The sequence below is a fragment of the Trematomus bernacchii genome, unplaced genomic scaffold (genome assembly GCF_902827165.1).
Source record: "Trematomus bernacchii unplaced genomic scaffold, fTreBer1.1, whole genome shotgun sequence".
Classification (NCBI taxonomy): domain Eukaryota; kingdom Metazoa; phylum Chordata; class Actinopteri; order Perciformes; family Nototheniidae; genus Trematomus; species Trematomus bernacchii.
The window spans coordinates 55,047-75,663 of record NW_022987685.1 but is presented as its reverse complement, the minus strand read 5'-3'; the positions used below and the strand labels follow the sequence as shown (position 1 = coordinate 75,663).

The 20,617-nt window shown below is 40.2% G+C and overlaps 1 protein-coding gene across 1 annotated transcript; it reads left to right on the top strand.

The window, feature by feature from the left end:
• Positions 1-5,470: 5,470 nt before the first annotated feature.
• LOC117487818 (interferon-induced very large GTPase 1-like) lies at positions 5,471-16,297 on the top strand. Its single transcript, XM_034136535.1, is given in 4 exon segments — positions 5,471-6,330; positions 6,440-7,454; positions 13,049-14,590; positions 14,592-16,297. Coding segments are annotated over 4 exon segments (4,260 nt in total). The 3' UTR covers positions 15,435-16,297.
• Positions 16,298-20,617: the final 4,320 nt, after the last annotated feature.

Below are 20,617 nucleotides of genomic sequence, written 5' to 3'. Positions count from 1 at the left end.
AAAGAATATAGGACATTGGAACACTAAAATTGCCATTACATCCATGTTGTTATTTTATTTAGCTTTCTCTTTTACCACACTGTTTTACTTAGCAGTCAAGCAGCACTTTAAAATGCTGACAAACTTTGACAGAACGGGAATTTTCAGTTTCAGTGAAACCTTTATATGTTCCCACAGAGCCCACCCCTCCTGTGCAGGTTACAGTCGATCAGGTCAGCAGGGAGTCATCGCCTCGGGACACAATAAGCAAGCCTACTAAAACCTCTGCCCAGACAGGTAAGTCAAATGAAATCATTATTGCATATGGCTGCAGACAACGTCAAAGGTTTGTATAAAGAAATCAGTAATGTAATGGGAACTCAAACATAAATATTGGAATTGGACAGATGGCTTTATTTGCACATGCTTCTGGGTTGATGTACTCTTCAGAAGAAGAAGTCCAGATTCCATCCCTGCAGTATTTATCTTTGAATACAAGAAAGTTACCAATTTCTTCTTCTGAAAGACACCCGTTTGGCTGTTTCTATAGATCCTGCCTCACAACATGCTAACAAATTTGACTTTTTACATACGTTATGTTACTTTTAGCAAGATCTCATTAAAAAAATACAAATATATAAATCAACTACTGAATTATGATGTATTGTCATTGATTAGCTGAAAGTAAAACAGTAATAAAAGCGAGCTTCACCTTTACCAGCTGCAACATTTAAATTGTGACCACATTAATACACTAATTACAATATATATTATTATAACATTTGTAAAAGCTTTTAGTTTTGGTACACACATCTCTACTTTAATTTCTACACTTTGGTATCAATATTTACTGAGTACTTTTTTCAACACTGTTAAAAAGTCAACCCGGTATCACGGCAAGACGTGAACATGTGACGATCTACCATGCTGGGAGACGTGAATATATCACGGTTTCGTCCCTTCAAACGTGACAGTTACACGGTATTGTTAACATGGCCCAACCAGTGGAGAAATACCCGGAAGTGCCTAGCAAATGGTCTACCGCGCCTATTGGTCGGTTTTTATTGTCAAAATTAGATGTTTTTAATTTATTTTTTAATCGTCACACTCGATTTTGCCGATTTTCTTGTTGCCCTAGCTGGTCGACACCTCTTTTAGCAGAAACAAAGGCTACATTAATGTATTAAATCGATGTTAATCCATGTGTGTGGAGGTGAGGATGTGGAATTAACGGACGTGACGTTGTGCGATTTACGCAACGCAACGCAATTTACAAACTCTTCAACTACAACCCTAATTATATTTTAAAACATTTTAGACAGCCTCACGAAATACTTTAATGTAAATTAAAATGTAAATGTGAAGGAATGTGTGTAATGTGGTGATTGACATTATTCACCCACGGATCAATGGGTTGGGGGTATTATTCCGCACGGACATTTTAGTTAACCGGACTCCTGTTGATGTGAAATCCGAAAACATTTAAAAAAAATAAAATAATACTTTATTCCGAGTTTGCTTGCTTTTCTCTTTGGAGGTTATTACATAACGGCATTGTAATACACGGTTTGGCTGCATTAAATATGACACATCTGCCGTAGTTCTGTATTTATAGAGCCCTGATGAGAAGACTTCTGGACAAACAGGAAGCACTGCCGCCAAAACTGAAAACGTGACGTGGATCATAAATATATCCGCAATTAAACAACATCTTACATTTATTTTCACACAATACGTCTCCTTGCAGTATCAATAATAATTCGGCTGACTTTTATATTTGATCCAATTGGTAGATAGGCTGTATTTACACCATAACGGTGCACAGCTGATAGAAAGGCACATCTAGTGGTTAAAGCACGTTATTGAATTTGATTATTTGATTATTTTTCACAAAAATGAAACCATCAATAGCAGAAACAGAATTAACTGTCATTAGTAAACCACCCAAAAAAAAAGATCATAAATGGTTTTGTTTTATAATATATATTTTAAGGATAATAATAGCAATGTAACACTGTCTATGACACTTACTGTATAACACTGATTTGAAAAACATACAGAAAAAACTAATTCACTGCCCTTAATAAAGTATTTAATACATTTCAGGTGTGCTGTTTTGTTTAGATCATTGACATCTGGAGCTCTTTTAATGTCCTTTTTGATTATTGTTACACCAGGTCTTGTCAAAACCTTTATTCCATATTCAATATCCATTACTAAACAAAACAGCAATTCTACTCCACACAATTCAGAGGTTAACCTGGTATTTTTACTCCACTACATTTATTTTAGTTACTTTGCAGATTCTGATTAATGATGTGAAATATAAACAACCCTTAAATCAGGCTTTAGTTACACCTGAGTAAAATTCAGGGAAAGGTGATTGTCAAGTGCCAACAATCAGGAGAGATATTTGATAGTTGCTGCTTGAGAAGACTAAACATTTATCTGCAGATCCCTATAAAGTATATTCATTACTCGTTATTCTCTACTAATAGTTCATTAAAGACTGTATATAATGGCTATTTTGCATATCCCTTTCAAGATTTCAAGATTTTCTAAGGATCATTGACATATCATAGACACAACTAATTCAATAACGTGCTTTAACCACTAGGCGGTGCACACAGCCATAATAACTTTGTATTATTAGTGTAGGACACTTGTGTATGTATAACATCTGAAGATGTGTAGTTTTATTCATGTTTTCACATAATTGTACAGGATATTGCTATATTATTTCACATGTTTTACTTATAATATCTGATTTGTAAAACATCACAGACAGAAAGGTATATCTGTCATTTAACAGTAAGCTATTGAAATTCTGAATCCATAGATGTGTCTCCCATCGCCCAAATCCCCTGACTATTCTCTCAACTCAGTATTTACATTCTTATATTCAAAGAAAATCAGTAATATCTTTAAAAAAGACAAGTCTTTTTATATCAGCTGTGCACCGTTATGGTGTATAACGTTTTTTTTTCCGGATTTCACATCAACAGTAAGTCCGTTTAACTAAAATGTCCGTGCGGAACAATACCCCCAACCCATAGATCCGTGGGTGAATAATGTCAATCACCACATTACACACACCCCTTCACATTTACATTTTAATTTACATTAAAGTATTTCGTGAGGCCTTCTAAAATGTTTTAAAATATAATTAGGGTTGTAGTTGAAGAGTTTGTAAATTGGGTTGCCTGGCAACGCAATCGCACAACGTCACGTCCGTTAATTCCACATCCTGGCCTCCACACACATGGATTAACATCGATTTAATACATTAATGTAGCCTTTGTTTCTGCTAAAAGAGGTGTCGACCAGCTAGGGCAACAAGAAAATCGGCGAAATCAAGTGTGATGATTAAAAAATAAATTAAAAACATCTAATTTTGACAATAAAAACCGACCAATAGGCGCGGTAGACCATTTGCTTGGCACTTCCGGGTATTTCTCCACTGGTTGGGCCCATGGATGTATAATAAGAACTGGATACAGCGTGGGAGGCGGGGCCTCATTCATTCCTATGAGAGTTGCTCATTCGCGCATGATGATAAAATGGCCCAACTTTTGAGAGAGCGAAACGTCACAGATTACCCGGCATGCCTGAGAAGTACCCGTATGTGCGCTCATAGCGCATGCGCAACTTTAACCATGCCCCCCAAAATGCTCGTTCACATCAAGCACGTCAATTTGCGTACACGTAACAGCACCGCACGTTCATGACAGCATGGTAATGTTTGTTATGATAGATTTGATATTAACGAGGCGGCAGTTAGCAGCTAGCGGTTAGCTAGTAATTATGCTAATTTACACATCAATCGTTATGTACTTTTATATTACGCTGTAACAGGATCTAGTGATATCCAAGCAACAGAGCTTCATTTAGCATGAAATAATTATTGCACTGTATATATATATATATATATATATATATATATATATATATATATATATATATATATATACACACATACACACACAGTGCAATAAGCTTCTTAGTGCAATAAGAAGCTACAGGGACGTTAATCTACGTCGGTAATATTAACTTTATTTAATACAACATTTACGGTACAAGATTTAATCATACAGCCCATGTAGTATAATATTTTACAAATGATGAATTACAGCAAACATGTGCAATATATCCATTATTACAGCTCCGTGGGCTGGCAGTAAGGCGATATGGGTCCGTTCTTATTGTGCATCCATGGGTAAAGATAAACGCATGTAGTGCTGAACACGTAACATGAACGTGCCGGGCGGCGCGGTCCCGTGGGTTAGATGCGCGTTCATAATGCAGAGGGAAATAACTCTCAGAATAACGTTATTAGCACATTTTACAACTTGAGGAACGAATGTTTTTAATAAGGGCTGTACAAGTGTTCATACTGGGTAGTTTATTTAGTTTAAAAAAAATTATCCAACGATTTACAGACCACTCTTTCCCCATGTAAGTCAATGGGAAAAAGTGTTTCCGGGCCTGGCAACCAAAAGGAAGTGTAGTACCGCCGTTTGGCCAGCACGAATATTTTCATCAGAGTCCGGCGCACTTCCTGGGGGCTTGGTTGGGCCATGTTAACAATACCGTGTAACTGTCACGTTTGAAGGGACGAAACCGTGATATATTCACGTCTCCCAGCATGGTAGATCGTCACATGTTCACGTCTTGCCGTGATACCGGGTTGTAAAAAGTATAATGAAATGCATAATAGTTAAGTCAGGATAAGAACAACTGAACCTTTTATGGGTCTAGAGCATAAGTATTTATACAGTTTATACGGTTTAACCCTCCCCAGGATATTCTGCTGTTAGGTAATATGATTGATGACAGCACCCTTTCTGAGTTTCATTCAATTATCACCTATGAATAATGCCAATGTCCAATTCAGTGCCAGGAGGATTTTCATCAACCTGCCGTATTCTGATCCAAAGAAATGTCTCTATCCACCTCTTCAAGGTCCTTTAACCAACAATTCATTAGCAGGCTGCGATTAGACAAGCAGTTTACTGACTGACTGAATGACCAACGTAGTCATAGTTTTAGCAATTGATAAATATTAAAATATATTTTGATCCATGCTTAGGGTTGGTGGAATAACGGATAATGTTTTTAGTATGATTCTCTTTCATTTTCCACAGAGAAACACCTTGAGAGTTTTTTGGAGGAACTGGGGTTGGATCACCACTACAAAGAGAAGCTATCCCTAAGCACACTTCTAAGGATTGACAAGAAGACCATTACTGATGAACCTGCCAAGTGTAATTCAGATCTTCCATGGTATTTTCTGAAGAAACTAATGATGGTTAATGTGACAGCTAGGAATGTGAAATGTACACCTTCACATGAATCAGACTTGGATGATCACTTAGATCTTGATAATTTCGATGAAAGTACACATTCAGGTGACACACTGAATCCCCTTGATATTATCACAGCTCTCTTCCTGTGCTCTGATGGTTTTGTACAGCAGGAAATGGCCCTCAAAATGTCCATGTGTCAGTTTTCCGTGCCTCTGTTGCTTCCCAACTGTGACACAAAGCAGTGCACACTCATGCTTTGGGCCATGAGAGACATTGTTAAAAAGTACAGACCTCAGTCACTTTCAGAATCCATGGGATTTATTGAAGAGAGAATTGTTGTCTCTGAACTTCCAATGATATCTTTTGTGAGACTGGGTGAGTGCTCCTTGTCCAAGTCAGAGATCCTCAATGAGCTTCTGAGCAGTTCTCAGCAGTACCATGACACATTTGTTCACCACAACATGGAGGATGGTGACAGTCCAAGGAGAATATCCAATGGATTGGTGGAAATGACTTGGTACCTCCCTTGTGGGAACAAAAACATGGATGTCTTCAGCGAGCCAGTTGCTGTAGCTAACCTTCGTGGGGACAGTGCTTCATTTGAAACACAATTTGCTTTCTTGTGTCAGACATCGGCAGCAGTTTTTGTGTTCTTTGATGCTTTGGACTCTGAGTGTGAGCTGCTAACCAACCAAAACCACAAGGCACAGATCTTCTTGGTGGGTAACCGTCAAAGCAAAGATTTCAAATTAGATGCTGTAAAAAAGGTAGCAACCAAGTTGGACTTGACTAACAGCAACATCATTTTAAAGACTAAGGGCATGAATGATGCAGACTTTGTCAAAGATTTGCGGGAAAAAGTCAGCAATGCAATTGAAAACACACAGATGAAGAGGGGAATTGAGAAGATGGCTGACGTTGCCCATGAACATGGAATCTGTGTTGATGAAGACTCTCCAGAGTGCCAGGAAGCGAAGAAAAATGCAGATGCTATCACTGCAGAAATTCAAGACCTTCTTAAATACAAAGAAGCTCAGCTTCCCTTGCAAGGCCAGATATGGAAAGACCTTACTTGCTTGGAGAAGGAAGAATTGCGACTTAAGAATGTTGGGTCTAAAAACATAGAAAAGTACAAAAGTGATCTTCAGCTACAGAAAACCAAACTTCGGGAAAAACAACTCTCAGGACATGTCGAAGGCAATGACATATTTCATCAATGCAATATCAAGCCCAGGGATGGAGAAGAAGGAGGAGAAGAAGAAGAAGAAGAAGAAGAAGAAGAAGAAGAAGAAGAAGAAGAAGAAGAAGAAGATACAGAGGTGGTATTTCCTGAAATGGATGCGAATGAACCTCGATAACGTGTCTCGAGAAAAACTGTGTGACCTCAGGGAGCAGTACAAAGAAAAACGCAAAAACCCTGATAACAAAGAGAAACTTTCCAACAGCTCATTAGGGACTGAACACTTCTTCCGTGAAATGGGGCAGATCTATGAAGCTTCCCTTTCCCTTCCTGAAACAGACGCAGCACGTCAACAACTACAGCATCTCCCCAAGCTATGTGCTGAGTTAATGCTTGATGGATTTCCACTTGAGCTTGTAGATGGAGAAGCATCCAACATACCTATCGGATGGGTGACTGACGTTCTCTCTCAGCTCAATGACTTGGTGTCTCCTAAGAACAAGATCCTGGTAGTCACAGTTCTTGGAGTTCAGAGCACAGGAAAGTCCACTCTCCTCAACACCATGTTTGGAGTGCAGTTTGCAGTCAGCAGTGGTCGATGCACTCGAGGTGCCTTTATGTTGCTGATTAAAATCAATGAAGATGTCAGAAAAGACTTCAACTGTGACTTCATGGTGATCATTGACACTGAGGGCTTAAAGTCACCAGAGCTCGCACAACTGGACAATAGCCACGAGCACGACAATGAGCTTGCAACACTTGTTGTGGGGCTGAGTGATATCACCATCATCAATGTTTCAATGGAGAATTCAACAGAAATGAAGGACATCCTACAGATAGTTGTACACGCTTTCCTCAGGATGAAAGAGGTGGGCAAAAAGAAGCCCAAATGTCAGTTTGTTCACCAGAATGTGTCGGATGTTTCAGCCCATGACAAGAACATGCGAGACAGGGAACTACTCCTGCAACAGTTAAACGAGATGACCCAGGCCAACCCTGTCTCCTAGAAATTACGTTCCCACAAAACTAAACTGCATTCTCAAATACGTTTCGCAAGAAACGTATTTCCTTCCACGTTACGTTTGTTATGAACATATCTTAAATACGTTTATTTTCTACATATCTTCTAGAAACCTATTTTCTCCCACATGACGTTTGTTATGAACGTATCTCAAATACGTTTGCTTTGTACCTATATTTGCCATTTCTTTTCTAGCTTATAACAATGATAATAGTAATTTATTAATATCATTTTAGAGCAAACTTATTTTCGCGCTGGCTGGCGGCTCACTGTTCAGTTTACCAAATCCGTTATTATGCTGGTTAATGGTTAATAATCACAATATTGTTTGTAGTCGTTTCATACAGCATTCTCAATTACGTTTAACAAGAAACGTATTTTGTCCCACGTTACGTTTGTTCTGAACATATCTTAAATACGTTTGCTTTCTACCTATCTTTGACATTTCTTTTCTAGCTTATAATAATGATAATAGTAATTTATTAATATCATTTTAGAGCACACATTTGAAATCTACGATCGGGCTTGATATCCTATGGTTAAATTCAAATCAGTAGGCGAGGCTGTAATTTCGCCAGCTGCGAGGCAGAAAATAATAGTTTTAACATGCCAAAAAGCTGCTGTGTCGTTTATTGCACCTCAAACATTAAAACAAATCCAGAGTTACGTGTTTCTGTACTTCCTCTAAGAAGAAAGGACAGTATACAACAGAAGAGCTCTGTGGCTTCAGGCTTGATCGCCGTTCAAATGACAGCTGGTTTCCCCAAAAGTGGGCAGGGCTGTAAAGTGACGTAGGAAAGATCATCAGCTCGCTGATTGGATGTTTTAGCCGCAATGCACGTCGGGATATGGTGTTAATGCGATATGAAATCCGAAAAAAAAATCAGAGTTTAGGATGGCCGAAGACACTACACTACCCATAATCCCCAGCTATCGTTTGGGACTACAGTCCCGTTGACAAACCCCGTGATTAATCTTCAAGCTCTGGGATTGGATGTTGGAGTGGCAGTGCGCCAAGGTTACGCCGAGCGCCAAACAGCTCTTTGAAATGGAACGAAACCACGGCAGACTTTCCAAAACTGGACTCGAACGCCCCCCCAGAACTACAGATGCTGGCTATTGTGTTTCGCAACATGTTCTATGGCACGTCTCTACTGGGAATTGTAGTTTTAAAAGACGTTTTCGTTTTTCCCAAAATTAGAAGTTGACAGTATTAAACTGTGTACAGCCCTGGAGGTTTAGGGGATAGGAAACAAATTGGTGTGTACAAATGTAAAACATGTAAATAATAAATGGGTGAAAATCGCTTGTGTCCATAATGGGAAGCATTAATATATACCCACATGCCAGCTCATTGTTACTTTGTAATTCTACTCCACTACAATTCAGAGGTTAACCTGGTATTTTTACTCCACTACATTTATTTTAGTTACTTTGCAGATTCTGATTAATGATGTGAAATATAAACAACCCTTAAATCAGACTTTAGTTACACCTGAGTAAAATTCAGGGAACGGTGATTGTCAAGTGCCAACAATCAGGAGAGATATTAGTTGGTGCTTGAGAAGACTAAACATTTATCTGCAGATCTCTATAAAGTATATTCATTACTCGTTATTCTCTACTAATAGTTCATTAAAAACTGTATATAATAGCTATTTTGCACATCCCTTTCAAGATTTTCTAAGGTTTATTGACATATCATATACACCACTATGTTGAAGTTATGCAATTAATGAAAAACTTGGGTCACAGGTTCCTCAACAGTGCATTACAAGACATCTATCAATATGTGTGTATTCCTCCACCATTAAACTCAAATTCTGCACATGTCTTATATTATCTACATACATAAGAGTATAATTAATATATATAGGAAAACAAATAACTGGAGCAGCATTCATAGATCTTTCTGCTGCCTATGACACTGTCCAACACCGTACAATGGTCAGGAAACTACTGGACATGACTGGTGACCTGAATCTGTGTCAAGTCATCAAAAGCCTCCTCAACAACAGGCGCTTCTACGTCCAGTTAAATGACCAGAGGAGCAAGTGGAAAGCCCAAAAGAACGGCCTCCCACAAGGTAGCGTACTGGCCCCCCTCCTTTTCAACATATACACAAACGACCAGCCATTACCCCCAGAATGCCAGCGTTTCATCTACGCAGACGACCTCTGCATCACCACCCAACAAGTAGACCTCCAGAAGATTGAGCCTGTCCTTGAAAGTGCCCTCCAAGAAATGTCAAGCTACTACAATAACAACCACCTGAAACCCAACCCATCAAAAACCCAACTATGCAGCTTCCACCTGAGGAACCGAGACGCCAAAAAAGAACTGAGCGTCACCTGGGATGGCCACAAACTGTCCAACCACACGCATCCCATGTATCTTGGTGTTACACTGGATAGGACACTCTCCTTCAAGAAACACCTGGAGAACACCAAAGCCAAGATCAACACCCGCAACAACATCCTGCGCAAACTAGTGAACTCCAAGTGGGGCGCAGATCCACCAACAATCCGTGCAACTGCCATGGCCCTGTGTTTCTCTACAGCAGAGTATGCCTGCTCAAGCTGGAGCCGATCACGTCACACCAAACTGGTCGACACAGCCTTGAATGACACCTGCCGCATCATCACGGGATGCGTTAAGACAACACCTGTCCCGTGCCTCTATGCACTAGCCGGCATCTCTCCCCCACACATCAGACGACTGGGTATCGCTCAAGATGAACGGAGAACACAGGAGACAGACATCAGACACCCCTTGCATGGCCATGTAGCACCCCCACGCAGGCTCCGATCCAGAGCCAGTTTTGTGCAGACAGTCCTGCCCCTCCAGACAACCAAACAAGCAGCAAGGACCAACATCTGGGAAGATGAATGGCAAAGACATGACACACGAGCTCTTGAATGGCTGGACAGAGGAATCACACCAACGGAAAGCCTCGCTAGTGGCCACGACCTTGGCTGGACAACCTGGAAGTCACTCAATAGACTGCGTGTGGAACAGGGGAGGTGTAAAGCACTGATGAAAGTGTGGAACTACACCACAGAAGACACGTGCAGCTGTGGATCAGTGCAGACAATGTCCCACTTACTGGAATGTGCCGATGCCCCCCGGTGCAGTCCAGAAGACCTGGTAGAACCTACCCCATCAGCTGTGGCCTGTGCCCGATACTGGCAGAACGACATTTGAGATTGCTACGGACTCGAAGAAGAAGAATATATATATAATATCAGTTAAAATAAGTGCTTCAACACAGTTAACATTGCAGGAAAGCAATATATTAGACGTTAAGTACTTTGTCAGGCTTAATATTTATCTGTAGATAGATACCCCCAAAGCTTTTTTCTTATTTGAAAGAAAACCTAAAGTATTCTTTAATGTGTTAATAAAGGTTAATTAGTTTGTCTGTTTTGCACATCCTCATATTAATATCTTTGTACATCAGGCACGAAACTGTTATCTTCTTGATTTTTTATATTCTATATTTCTATCATTGACCTTCTACTTTCCCCCTATGAAAGTATGTACTCTTAATATTTTATTCATTAAATAACATTATTCAACAAAAATAACATTATTCAACAAAAATAATTAAATAACGTGCTTTAACCACTAGGCGGTGCACACAAGGTACACACAGTATACTAATAATAACTTTGTATTATTAGTGTAGGACACTTATGTATGTATAACATCTGAAGATGTGTAGTTGTATTCATGTTTTTACATAATTGTACAGGATATTGCTATATTATTTCTCATGTTTACTTCTACACATCAATATCTGATTTGTAAAACATCACAGACAGAAAGGTATATCCGTCATTTAATGGTAAGCTATTGCAATTGTGATTCCATAGATGTGTCTCCCATCACCCAAATCCCCTGACTATTCTCTCAACTCAGTATTTACATTCTTATATTCAAAGAAAATCAGTAATATCTTTAAAAACTACAAGTCCTTTTCTATCAGCTGTGCACCGTTATGGTGTAAATATAACCTATCTACCAATTGGATCAAATATAAAAGTCAGCCGAATTAGTATTGATACTGCAAGGAGATGTATTTTGTGAAAAGAAATGTAAGATGTTGTTTAATTGTTGATATATTTATGATCCACGTCACGTATTCAGTTTCGGCGGGCGGCACTTCTTCCTGTTTGTCCAGAAGTCTTCTCATCAGGGCTCTATAAATAAAGAACTATGGCAGATGTGTAATATTTAATGCAGCCGAACCGTGTATTAGAATGCCGTTATGTGATGACTTTCAAAGAGAAAAGCAAGAACACTCGGAATAAAGTATTATTATTATTTTTTTTAATGTTTTCAGATTTCACATCGCATAAACACCATCTCCCAACGTGCATTGCGGCTAAAACATCCAATCAGCGAGCTGAGGATCTTTCCTACGTCTGTTTCCGGTATTGTTCCTGTAATGAGAGTTCACATTTATGCTACATTGAAGGGTGGAATTGACTACACATCTTCAGAAACATAATTTGCTTCAGATATACTGTAACTCATAGCAATATTGTAACCATTAAGAAAAGCCAACTGCATTAAAAACCCAGTTAACAAACACAAGGTAAAGTATTTTTCCTTCAGTAATGAAGATGTAATTCCAATGTAGACACACCTGGGGTCGCTGTTCAGTCTGTTACGCTGAGCCATGCATTGTCTGGAACGTAAAAGGGACGAAGAAGACAAAGTGAAGTGACGTACTTCCGGTTCAATGTGAAAACATTCCCAGTTAAACCATAGATATATATAAAAACATATGTTTATATATATCTATGAGTTAAACAACAGAAACAAATCGCTTAATAAAAAGATAAAACACTGGCATGTAATTTACGTTAGAATAAATAGAATGGCTTTGAATAATAGATGAGAGTAAAATCTACGTCACAGCCCCACCCACTTTTGGGGAAACCAACGCTGTCATTTGAACGGCGATCAAGCCTGAAGCCACAGAGCTCTTCTGCTGTCCTTAGAGGAAGTTTGAGGTGTTTGAGGTGCAATAAACGACACAGCAGCTTTTTGGCATGTTAAAACTCTGCCTCCAGCTGGCGAAATTACAGCCTCACCTACTGATTTTAATTTAACCATAGGATATCATGCCCGATCGTCGATTTCAAATGTGTGCTCTAAAATGATATTAATAAATTACTATTATCATTATTATAAGCTAGAAAAGAAATGTCAAAGATAGGTAGAAAGCAAACGTATTTAAGATATGTTCAGAACAAACAAAACGTGGGACAAAATACGTTTCTTGTTAAACGTAATTGAGAATGCTGTATGAAACGACTACAAACAATATTGTGATTATTAACCATTAACCAGCATAATAACGGATTTGGTAAACTGAACAGTGAGCCGCCAGCCAGCGCGAAAATAAGTTTGCTCTAAAATGATATTAATAAATTACTATTATCATTATTATAAGCTAGAAAAGAAATGGCAAATATAGGTAGAAAGCAAACGTATTTGAGAATGCAGTTTAGTTTTGTGGGAACGTAATTTCTAGGAGACAGGGTTGCCCAGGCAGCAGCCAAAATGGAAAAGAAAGAAGAGTACTCGAGCTTCACTGATGTGATGGAGTACAGACCAGACACTGGAAACTGGTACATTCCTGGACTCTGGAATGGAAACCCACCAATGGCAGCAGTCAATGCAGGCTACAGCGAGGCTGTTTATGAGCTCAAGAAGAACATCATCCACATTTTGGGAAGTTGTGGATCATCAGCTAATAATATCTTGGAGTTTACAGAACAGATGAAGAGCCTGTGGATGGCAGTAAAACATGAAAACTTCATCTTCAGTTTCAGAAACAGTCTCGTGGCTGATGCATACATGAAGCTGTGCGCAGAATTCAACAAATGGAAATGGGACTTCAAAAAAGAAATGTACACATGGGTTACACAAGCTGAAACAAGAATCTCCAACTTCGGTACAGCTGCTGATAAATCTAACATATCTGACATGAGAGAACTTCTCATGCTATTGAAAAGCGAAGCTTTGAAAGAGCTTTCTAAATGGGAAACAAAGCTTCTTGGAAATCTGGACCAGTACTTCAAGCAAAAAGAGGGTCATGTCTATCTTGTTGAAGGATACAGACTGGTGTTTAAAAACAGTGCTAAGAGCCTTCGACGAGAAATGGAAAGATCTGTGTTTAATCAGCTCACAGCAGCAGCCGACATCAGACAGGGGATGACAGAAGTTGATAAAATCAAGGAGAACCACCCAAAGGACTTAGAGGGCAGAGTTTGTGCTTTGATTGAAGAATGTAGGAAGACAAAAGTCAAGATGACAGAGAAAGAGCTGGACAAAGAATTTGAAAATATGTGGATTAAAACAGTGAAGGAACTAACCTTTAAAGAAATGAAGGTTGAGGACATTTTCAACAGTCTGTCTCACCGCCTGAGAACAAATCTATCAACCAAGGGAAGTCATGCAAGTGATTTGTTAAGTCAAAAAAGCCTGACAGAATGTGGACTGGTGTCTTTTAAATATACAGTTGAAGGATTCTTAAATCAATGTGCAGACAAAGTTAAACAGTGGTTTACAATACCAGGTAATGCAAAGGCTGTACAACAAACAGCTGACAGCATCATTACAGTTTGCTCACAGATGGTGAGTGACAAAATGCAAAGAAAGAGTAATTACCATGATACCTACATCAATGAGATTCTAAACATGATTGATGAGAGGCTGCAAAACAATCAGGAAGTTGGAACAGACATCACTTTTGAAGTCTCTCTGAAACAGCACATCTGTGGAGACGCAGCCAGAAGGTTTCAGAAAATGCATCTAGATTTCCTCCATGAGAAAGATCCCTACAGATGTCTGAAGGAAAACAAAGGAAAGTTTCTTGCTGATTTTAAAGACGTGTTCCGTAATGTAGACCAGTGCCAGAAGAAGGCAGAAGAATTCACAGACCGATGCTTGAAGCCTGCAGTCGAAGACTTTGTCAACCGCTCCCTGGGTCCTGATATCATTGGTGAAATGAGGACAAGAGAGGAGTTCAGCAAAAGAATGTCCTTCCAGTATTCACTTTTACTGGATCTGCTCTCAGAGGATGACTTTACCTAAGTACCTGAGCTTTATTTGCTCCTATGAGAAATATGTAAAGAAATGGATACTCAACAAAATAGAGGAACACTTCTCAGATGGGTCTACGATGTTTGAGGATCCACATCTCCAGTCATGTGTCAACAGAATAAATAATGCTATCCAGAAAGCTAAAACAGGAAAGAGTGGCAACTTAAAGTCATTTGTTGAAGTTGTCTGTAAGGAACTTGGTGACAAACTGGTCATTTCCCAGGATACTCTTGGGGCCTTCATGACCCTGAACAAGGCCGACCAGGAACAGTTTGCTCACTGGCTCACTGAGTGTGTGACAGAGATGGCACAAACTCTTAGAGAGAAGTTTAAGAAAACAAACATCCAAACTAAACTACAGAGCCTTCATGTGAATCCTCAGAACGAGCTTTTCAACAAACTGATTGGATGTGGTAAACAGTGTCCGTTCTGCAAAGCGCCCTGTGAGGCAGGAGGAACAGCCCACACTGAGCACTTCACTTCACTTCATCGACCACAGGGTCTGGGTCAATACAGATGGAGTGATTCAGAAAAACGTTGCATCGACATATGCTCTTCCTCTGTGGACAGCGACAAAGGTTTTCGCTGCAGTGATACAAATGATCAATCGCACCCTTTCAAGCGTTACAGGGAAATCTATCCGGACTGGAAAATCCCACCAGATGCAAGCCTCCAGGCATCAGACTACTGGAAATATGTACTGGCAAAGTTCAATGATGAGTTTGCAGCAGCATACAATGTAAAGCCTGCTGATATTCCTGAAGCTTGGGAACTTATCACACCTGAGCAAGCAGAGGCAAGCCTCAAAGAGTCATTTCATATCAAATGAGAAACTACAAGCTTTGTGCTCACAGAGGGTCCCGTCCTCCTCATTACAGTCATCATCCTCTCATGGATATTTAGATTACACTTGATTTATATGAAGAGAAGCACACAAAGTAACATGCTGTTTATGAGATGGCAAGGTTGACCATATATTTCAACAACAACTTACAAGGAATTTGTAAACGTTTCAGTTTGATTAAATCACACTTTAAATCCTTCTTTTTTTGGTTGTTATTGTAGTATCAATTAATCAAATTTGATTTGATTAAGTGTTTTATTTCCTTAAAGTAACTGATGCACAAATATTTGTTTTTATGTTTTTCTGTGGTTTTGTCATAAACACATTAACAATTGTAATGTTTTAAAATATCATTCAGTCTTCATGTCAACATCAAGATTATACAATGTCTTTATTTTTATTTCAAATAAGTATCTGATTCTTATTATTTACATTTTTATTGACACGTTTATAATTGTTGTCTTTTCATTTCTGAGCTGCATCAAAAGCCACACATTTAGATTTTTAAATCAGTGAATGAATCATTGTGTTTTAGTGGTGGTACAGTCAACATGTAAACATGACAGAAAGTCTGTTGTAATCAAGTTCAGTTTGACATGTGACCGTTTCCCAGAGAGTTAGAATCTATTCTTATTTTGTTTCATTTATATATTTACATATTCAATGTTTAACATATCATTCAATCTAAATGTCAACATGTAGATTACACATGAATGTTGTTCTTACCTTTTTGAGTGCTATATGGCATTGCCTTACCAAAAACCTGAAAGTCTTTCTTTGTTTTCCAATCAAGCATTTAGCTCCAAATATTTACATTTTGATGTTCATGTTATAATATTTACTCAAAATGTATTTGTGATGAAGCGCACACACTCCCTCACTAACATTTAGGCTTAACAATTTGTTTGTTAAGAAAGGTAGTACATGTTTCTTCAGAGTTGTCTTTATTTCAGTTAAAGTTATAAAAACAGTTTACATAGAAAGACTAGTAAAGGGCATCTAGATTAATTTGTCAGTCTGTAAAACACACAATCACAAAGTAATCACCATTTCCTTTGTTCAGACCTGGAAGCCATTTTGTGTCACTGCTCAAAGGGGGAGCACGCCTCCAAAGTACTCCTTATGTGTGCCGTATGAGTAGGCGGAGTCTTGGACGTGATTGGTCAGGAAATGAGTGATTTTATGAGTGTCAATTAGGTTAAAAACTATCCGTTTTAAGCAGAACTTGTTGTTTCTGAAGGTACAATGTTTATGTTGATGCAATTATGAATTTACTTAAGCCTTTAGGATTGTATTAAATGTAGACCACAGTGTTTAATTTTGTATTTAACCCTTCAGTCCGCTTTCAGAACCATGACCTGATTGGCCAGGTTGGATTGGGAAGGCGGGCAGTCTCCTATAAATGTGGTTGGGAAGAGAGGGGAGGGGGCATTTGGTGTTTGTTCCTTGCTGGTGAATGCAGCACCAGGCATGCAGTTTTTGTTTCTGTGGAATAATGTGGAAGGTTGAGAATAAAACGCCTGTCTATTTTTGCAAGAAAGCCCTCTTTCCACGTATCGTTCTTTCACCTGCACCTCACTTTGTAACAATTGGTGGCAGTGGTGGGATCTTTTAAACGCCTGTGAGGAGTCTTTGAGGACAGACTGACTAAATGAAAGGTGTACGTGGAAAAGGTCGTCAGACAAGGGCCACAGCCTTGCCAGACACGGAGGAAGAAAAAAGACACGGGACAATGGAAGAAGAGGCACCACTTGAGGGAGCCGGGGCAACTGAAAGTGAAGAAGATGAGGAAGAGCCGGTGGTTCGCCCCAAAGTGTTTACAGCCCATACTGGAGGTGGGGAACTCTCTACAGTAAGCTTCATGGAAGAAATTAGAGAGTTTGTGCACAGGTCTAAGCAGACTGAGACAATACTTTTTGAACAGATTAAACAATTAAGAGGTGACATGGTTTCAAAGTCAATGCGGGACTCAGAAGTACACTATGAGCACCCTGTTCAACAGTATCCCTATTCAATACGTCCTGATAATCCAAGGCTACAAGCTGAAACCTCAACACACCTGCTAAAACCTGGGCCACATGGAAAATTCAATCCACTGCAAACTAGCAGGCCTGTCTCCTTATCAGATTGGCCTATCCAGCCTCTGCAGGATAATGATCCACCAATCCGGACAGCAAGGCCCTATGTAAGTGAGCCAAGAATACCTGAGTTCAAAGAAGGTGAAGACCCAGAAAGTTTTTTTGTTCGGTTTGAACGGATGGCCAGAACATGGGGGTGGCAGCCATTTGAGTGGGCACCCAGAGTAGTAACCTTGTTGACAGGAAGAGCTCTTGAGGCCTATGCTGGAATGGATGAGGAACAGTCCGAGTCTTATGACGCCATTAAAGCAGCAGTGTTAATGAAGTTTAATGTTACTGAAGAGACTTACAGACAGCGATTCCGGAGCACCATTTTGCCAGTGGGAGAGACTGTAAGAGAAACCTACAACCGTATTAAGGGGCTTTACAAAAGATGGATGAGACCGAGCAGCCGTACTAAGGAGGAGATGGGAGAAACCATCGTTTTGGAGCAGTACCTCCGTGTGCTTCAACCAGACGTCCGCACCTGGGTCAAGGAGCACAATCCCCAGACAGGAGAAGAAGCAGCAGATCTGGCAGAACGGTATGCAGCGGCCCACAGGGAACCTTCAAAGAAAAGAGTGACTGTTGGGAAGCCAAGGTATGGGGAGGGCAAACCTCACAGTTGGCCAGCTGTTGAGAGCATGGACACTGGGGTTGGTAAGAAACCTGCATATGCAAACTTTATATGTTACTATTGTCAGCAACCTGGACACAAGGCTTCATTGTGTCCAGTAAGAAAGTCTAAGTCGGTTGAGCTGTGTTCAGTACCCCGTGCAGAAAGTGATGACCATGCTAATGTAACTGATAGTGGAATTGTTCCACATAGACATGTGATAGTTGTCACCGTAAATGGTCAAGCAGTGAAAGCCCTAGCTGACACTGGTAGTTCACAAACCTTGGTGAAGTCCAGCTTACTTGGCAATGCAATAACTGATTGTGATGGCAGTGTAAATATCACCTGTGTTCATGGATGTAAAAAGGATTACCCAACTACGGATGTTACCATTGTGGTTGAAGGACAAGCCTTTGTGCTAACTGTTGGTGTGTTAGAGCACCTAGCTTATGACGTGATCCTTGGGGATGATTTGCCAATCTTAGACCACTTGGTACAGCAAAACTCACTTGCGTACTCCTATGTAGCTACGCGCTCTATGGCTAAGGGGTTAGAACCTTTACCATATGCAGATGATGATTTATGTGAAGGGGGTGGTAAGCTTAAGAAAACAAGGCGGCAGCGCCGTCAAGAGAAAAACAGAAATCACGATAAGGGTAAATGGCCTGAGCATACTCTCCCTGTAACTCCCCTCATCGAGCCCCAATGGCAAATCCCAGATAACTTCAGAGAGAGTCAGGAGAATGACCCATCTCTAAAAACTCTATTTGCAAAAGCATGCAAAGTAGATGGGGATGAAGATGCAACCACAGGGGGGCTGAAAAATCTAATTGGGGATCCCTTCATCATAAAAGACAATCTTTTGTATTTGGCAGACAGAGAGAAACCTAGGCTAGTCATTCCAAAAGAGTTTCGCCAAATAATCCTGCATGTGGGTCATACTGTGCCATGGGCTGGGCATCTGGGACAGGCAAAAACGTATGATCGCATTGCGCAGCGTTTCTATTGGCCAGGATTATACAGAGAGGTAATTGATTACTGTAAAACGTGCCATGAGTGTCAGGTTGTAGCTCCTAACAAACTTTCAAACAGAGCCCCTCTACAAGCATTACCAATAATGAGTGTACCTTATGAAAGAATAGCCATGGATATAATTGGTCCTCTGCCAAAGAGTAGCAAGGGTCACAGGTTTGCCCTGGTTATTTGTGACTACGCCACCAGATATCCAGATGTCTATCCACTGCGTTCCATGCAGGTCAAACATATAGTGCGGTGTTTGGTAGAGCTATTCTCTAGAGTTGGCATCCCTAAAGAGATCTTAACAGATCAAGGTACAAACTTTATGTCCCATCTGATGAAGTCACTGTACTCACAACTTGGTGTTAAAGGGATCAGAACAACTCCATACCACCCTGAAACTGATGGTCTCGTAGAACGTTTTAATGGTACACTGAAACAAATGTTGAGAAAATGTATTGATGATACTGGCAAAGATTGGGATAAATGGTTGCCGTTCCTTTTGTTTGCATACAGAGAAGTGCCACAGGCTTCAACGGGTTTCTCCCCTTTTGAGTTATTATATGGCAGACAGGTCAGAGGCCCTTTGGACGTGCTGAAGGAGAACTGGGTGGCTGGTGAGGCAGTGGCAACAACAACCAACAGTATCATCTCCTACATTCTGCAGATGAGAGACAAACTGGACAGTTACAGAGAAACGGTCAAAGAACACATGCATGAAGCTCAACGTAAGCAGAAGGTGTGGTACGACAAACGTGCTCGTGAAAGAGAGCTGAAAGCTGGCCAGAAAGTCTTGATACTGCTCCCGACCGGCCCAAGTAAGTTACTAGCCAAGTGGCAAGGCCCTTATACAGTAACCCGAAAGGCAGGCCCTGTGACCTATGAAATTCTCTGTGCTGATAAAAGAAAGTGCAAACAGTTGTTGCATGTAAACCTTTTAAAAGAATATCATGACAGGAAAAACCAGAAGGCAGGTGGAGAACATGTTCTGATGATCCAAGATGTCCAGCTGGAAGAGGAGGATGTGTGGGAAGCAGAGGGGGCTGACATGGTGCCGCACAGAGAGAAGTGTAAACCCCAGGCCCCTCCGGAGCATCTGAGTTTGGATCAGTGGCATCAACTGGGTGAGCTTAAACAATCCTTCCCAGCATTGTTCTCAGAAAAACCTGGACGCACTGATGTGATAAAGCATAACATTGTACTGAAGGACACTAAACCTGTTCGCCTGAGGCCTTACAGAATTCCTGAAAGAATGATGGAACCACTGAGAAAGGAGGTACAGTTGATGTTGGACATGGGAGTCATTGAACCATCTAGAAGTGAGTGGTCAAATCCTATAGTGCTTGTTCCTAAGAAAAACACCACTGAACCTCGGTTCTGCTCGGACATGAGGAAGCTGAACAGCATTTCCTGTTTTG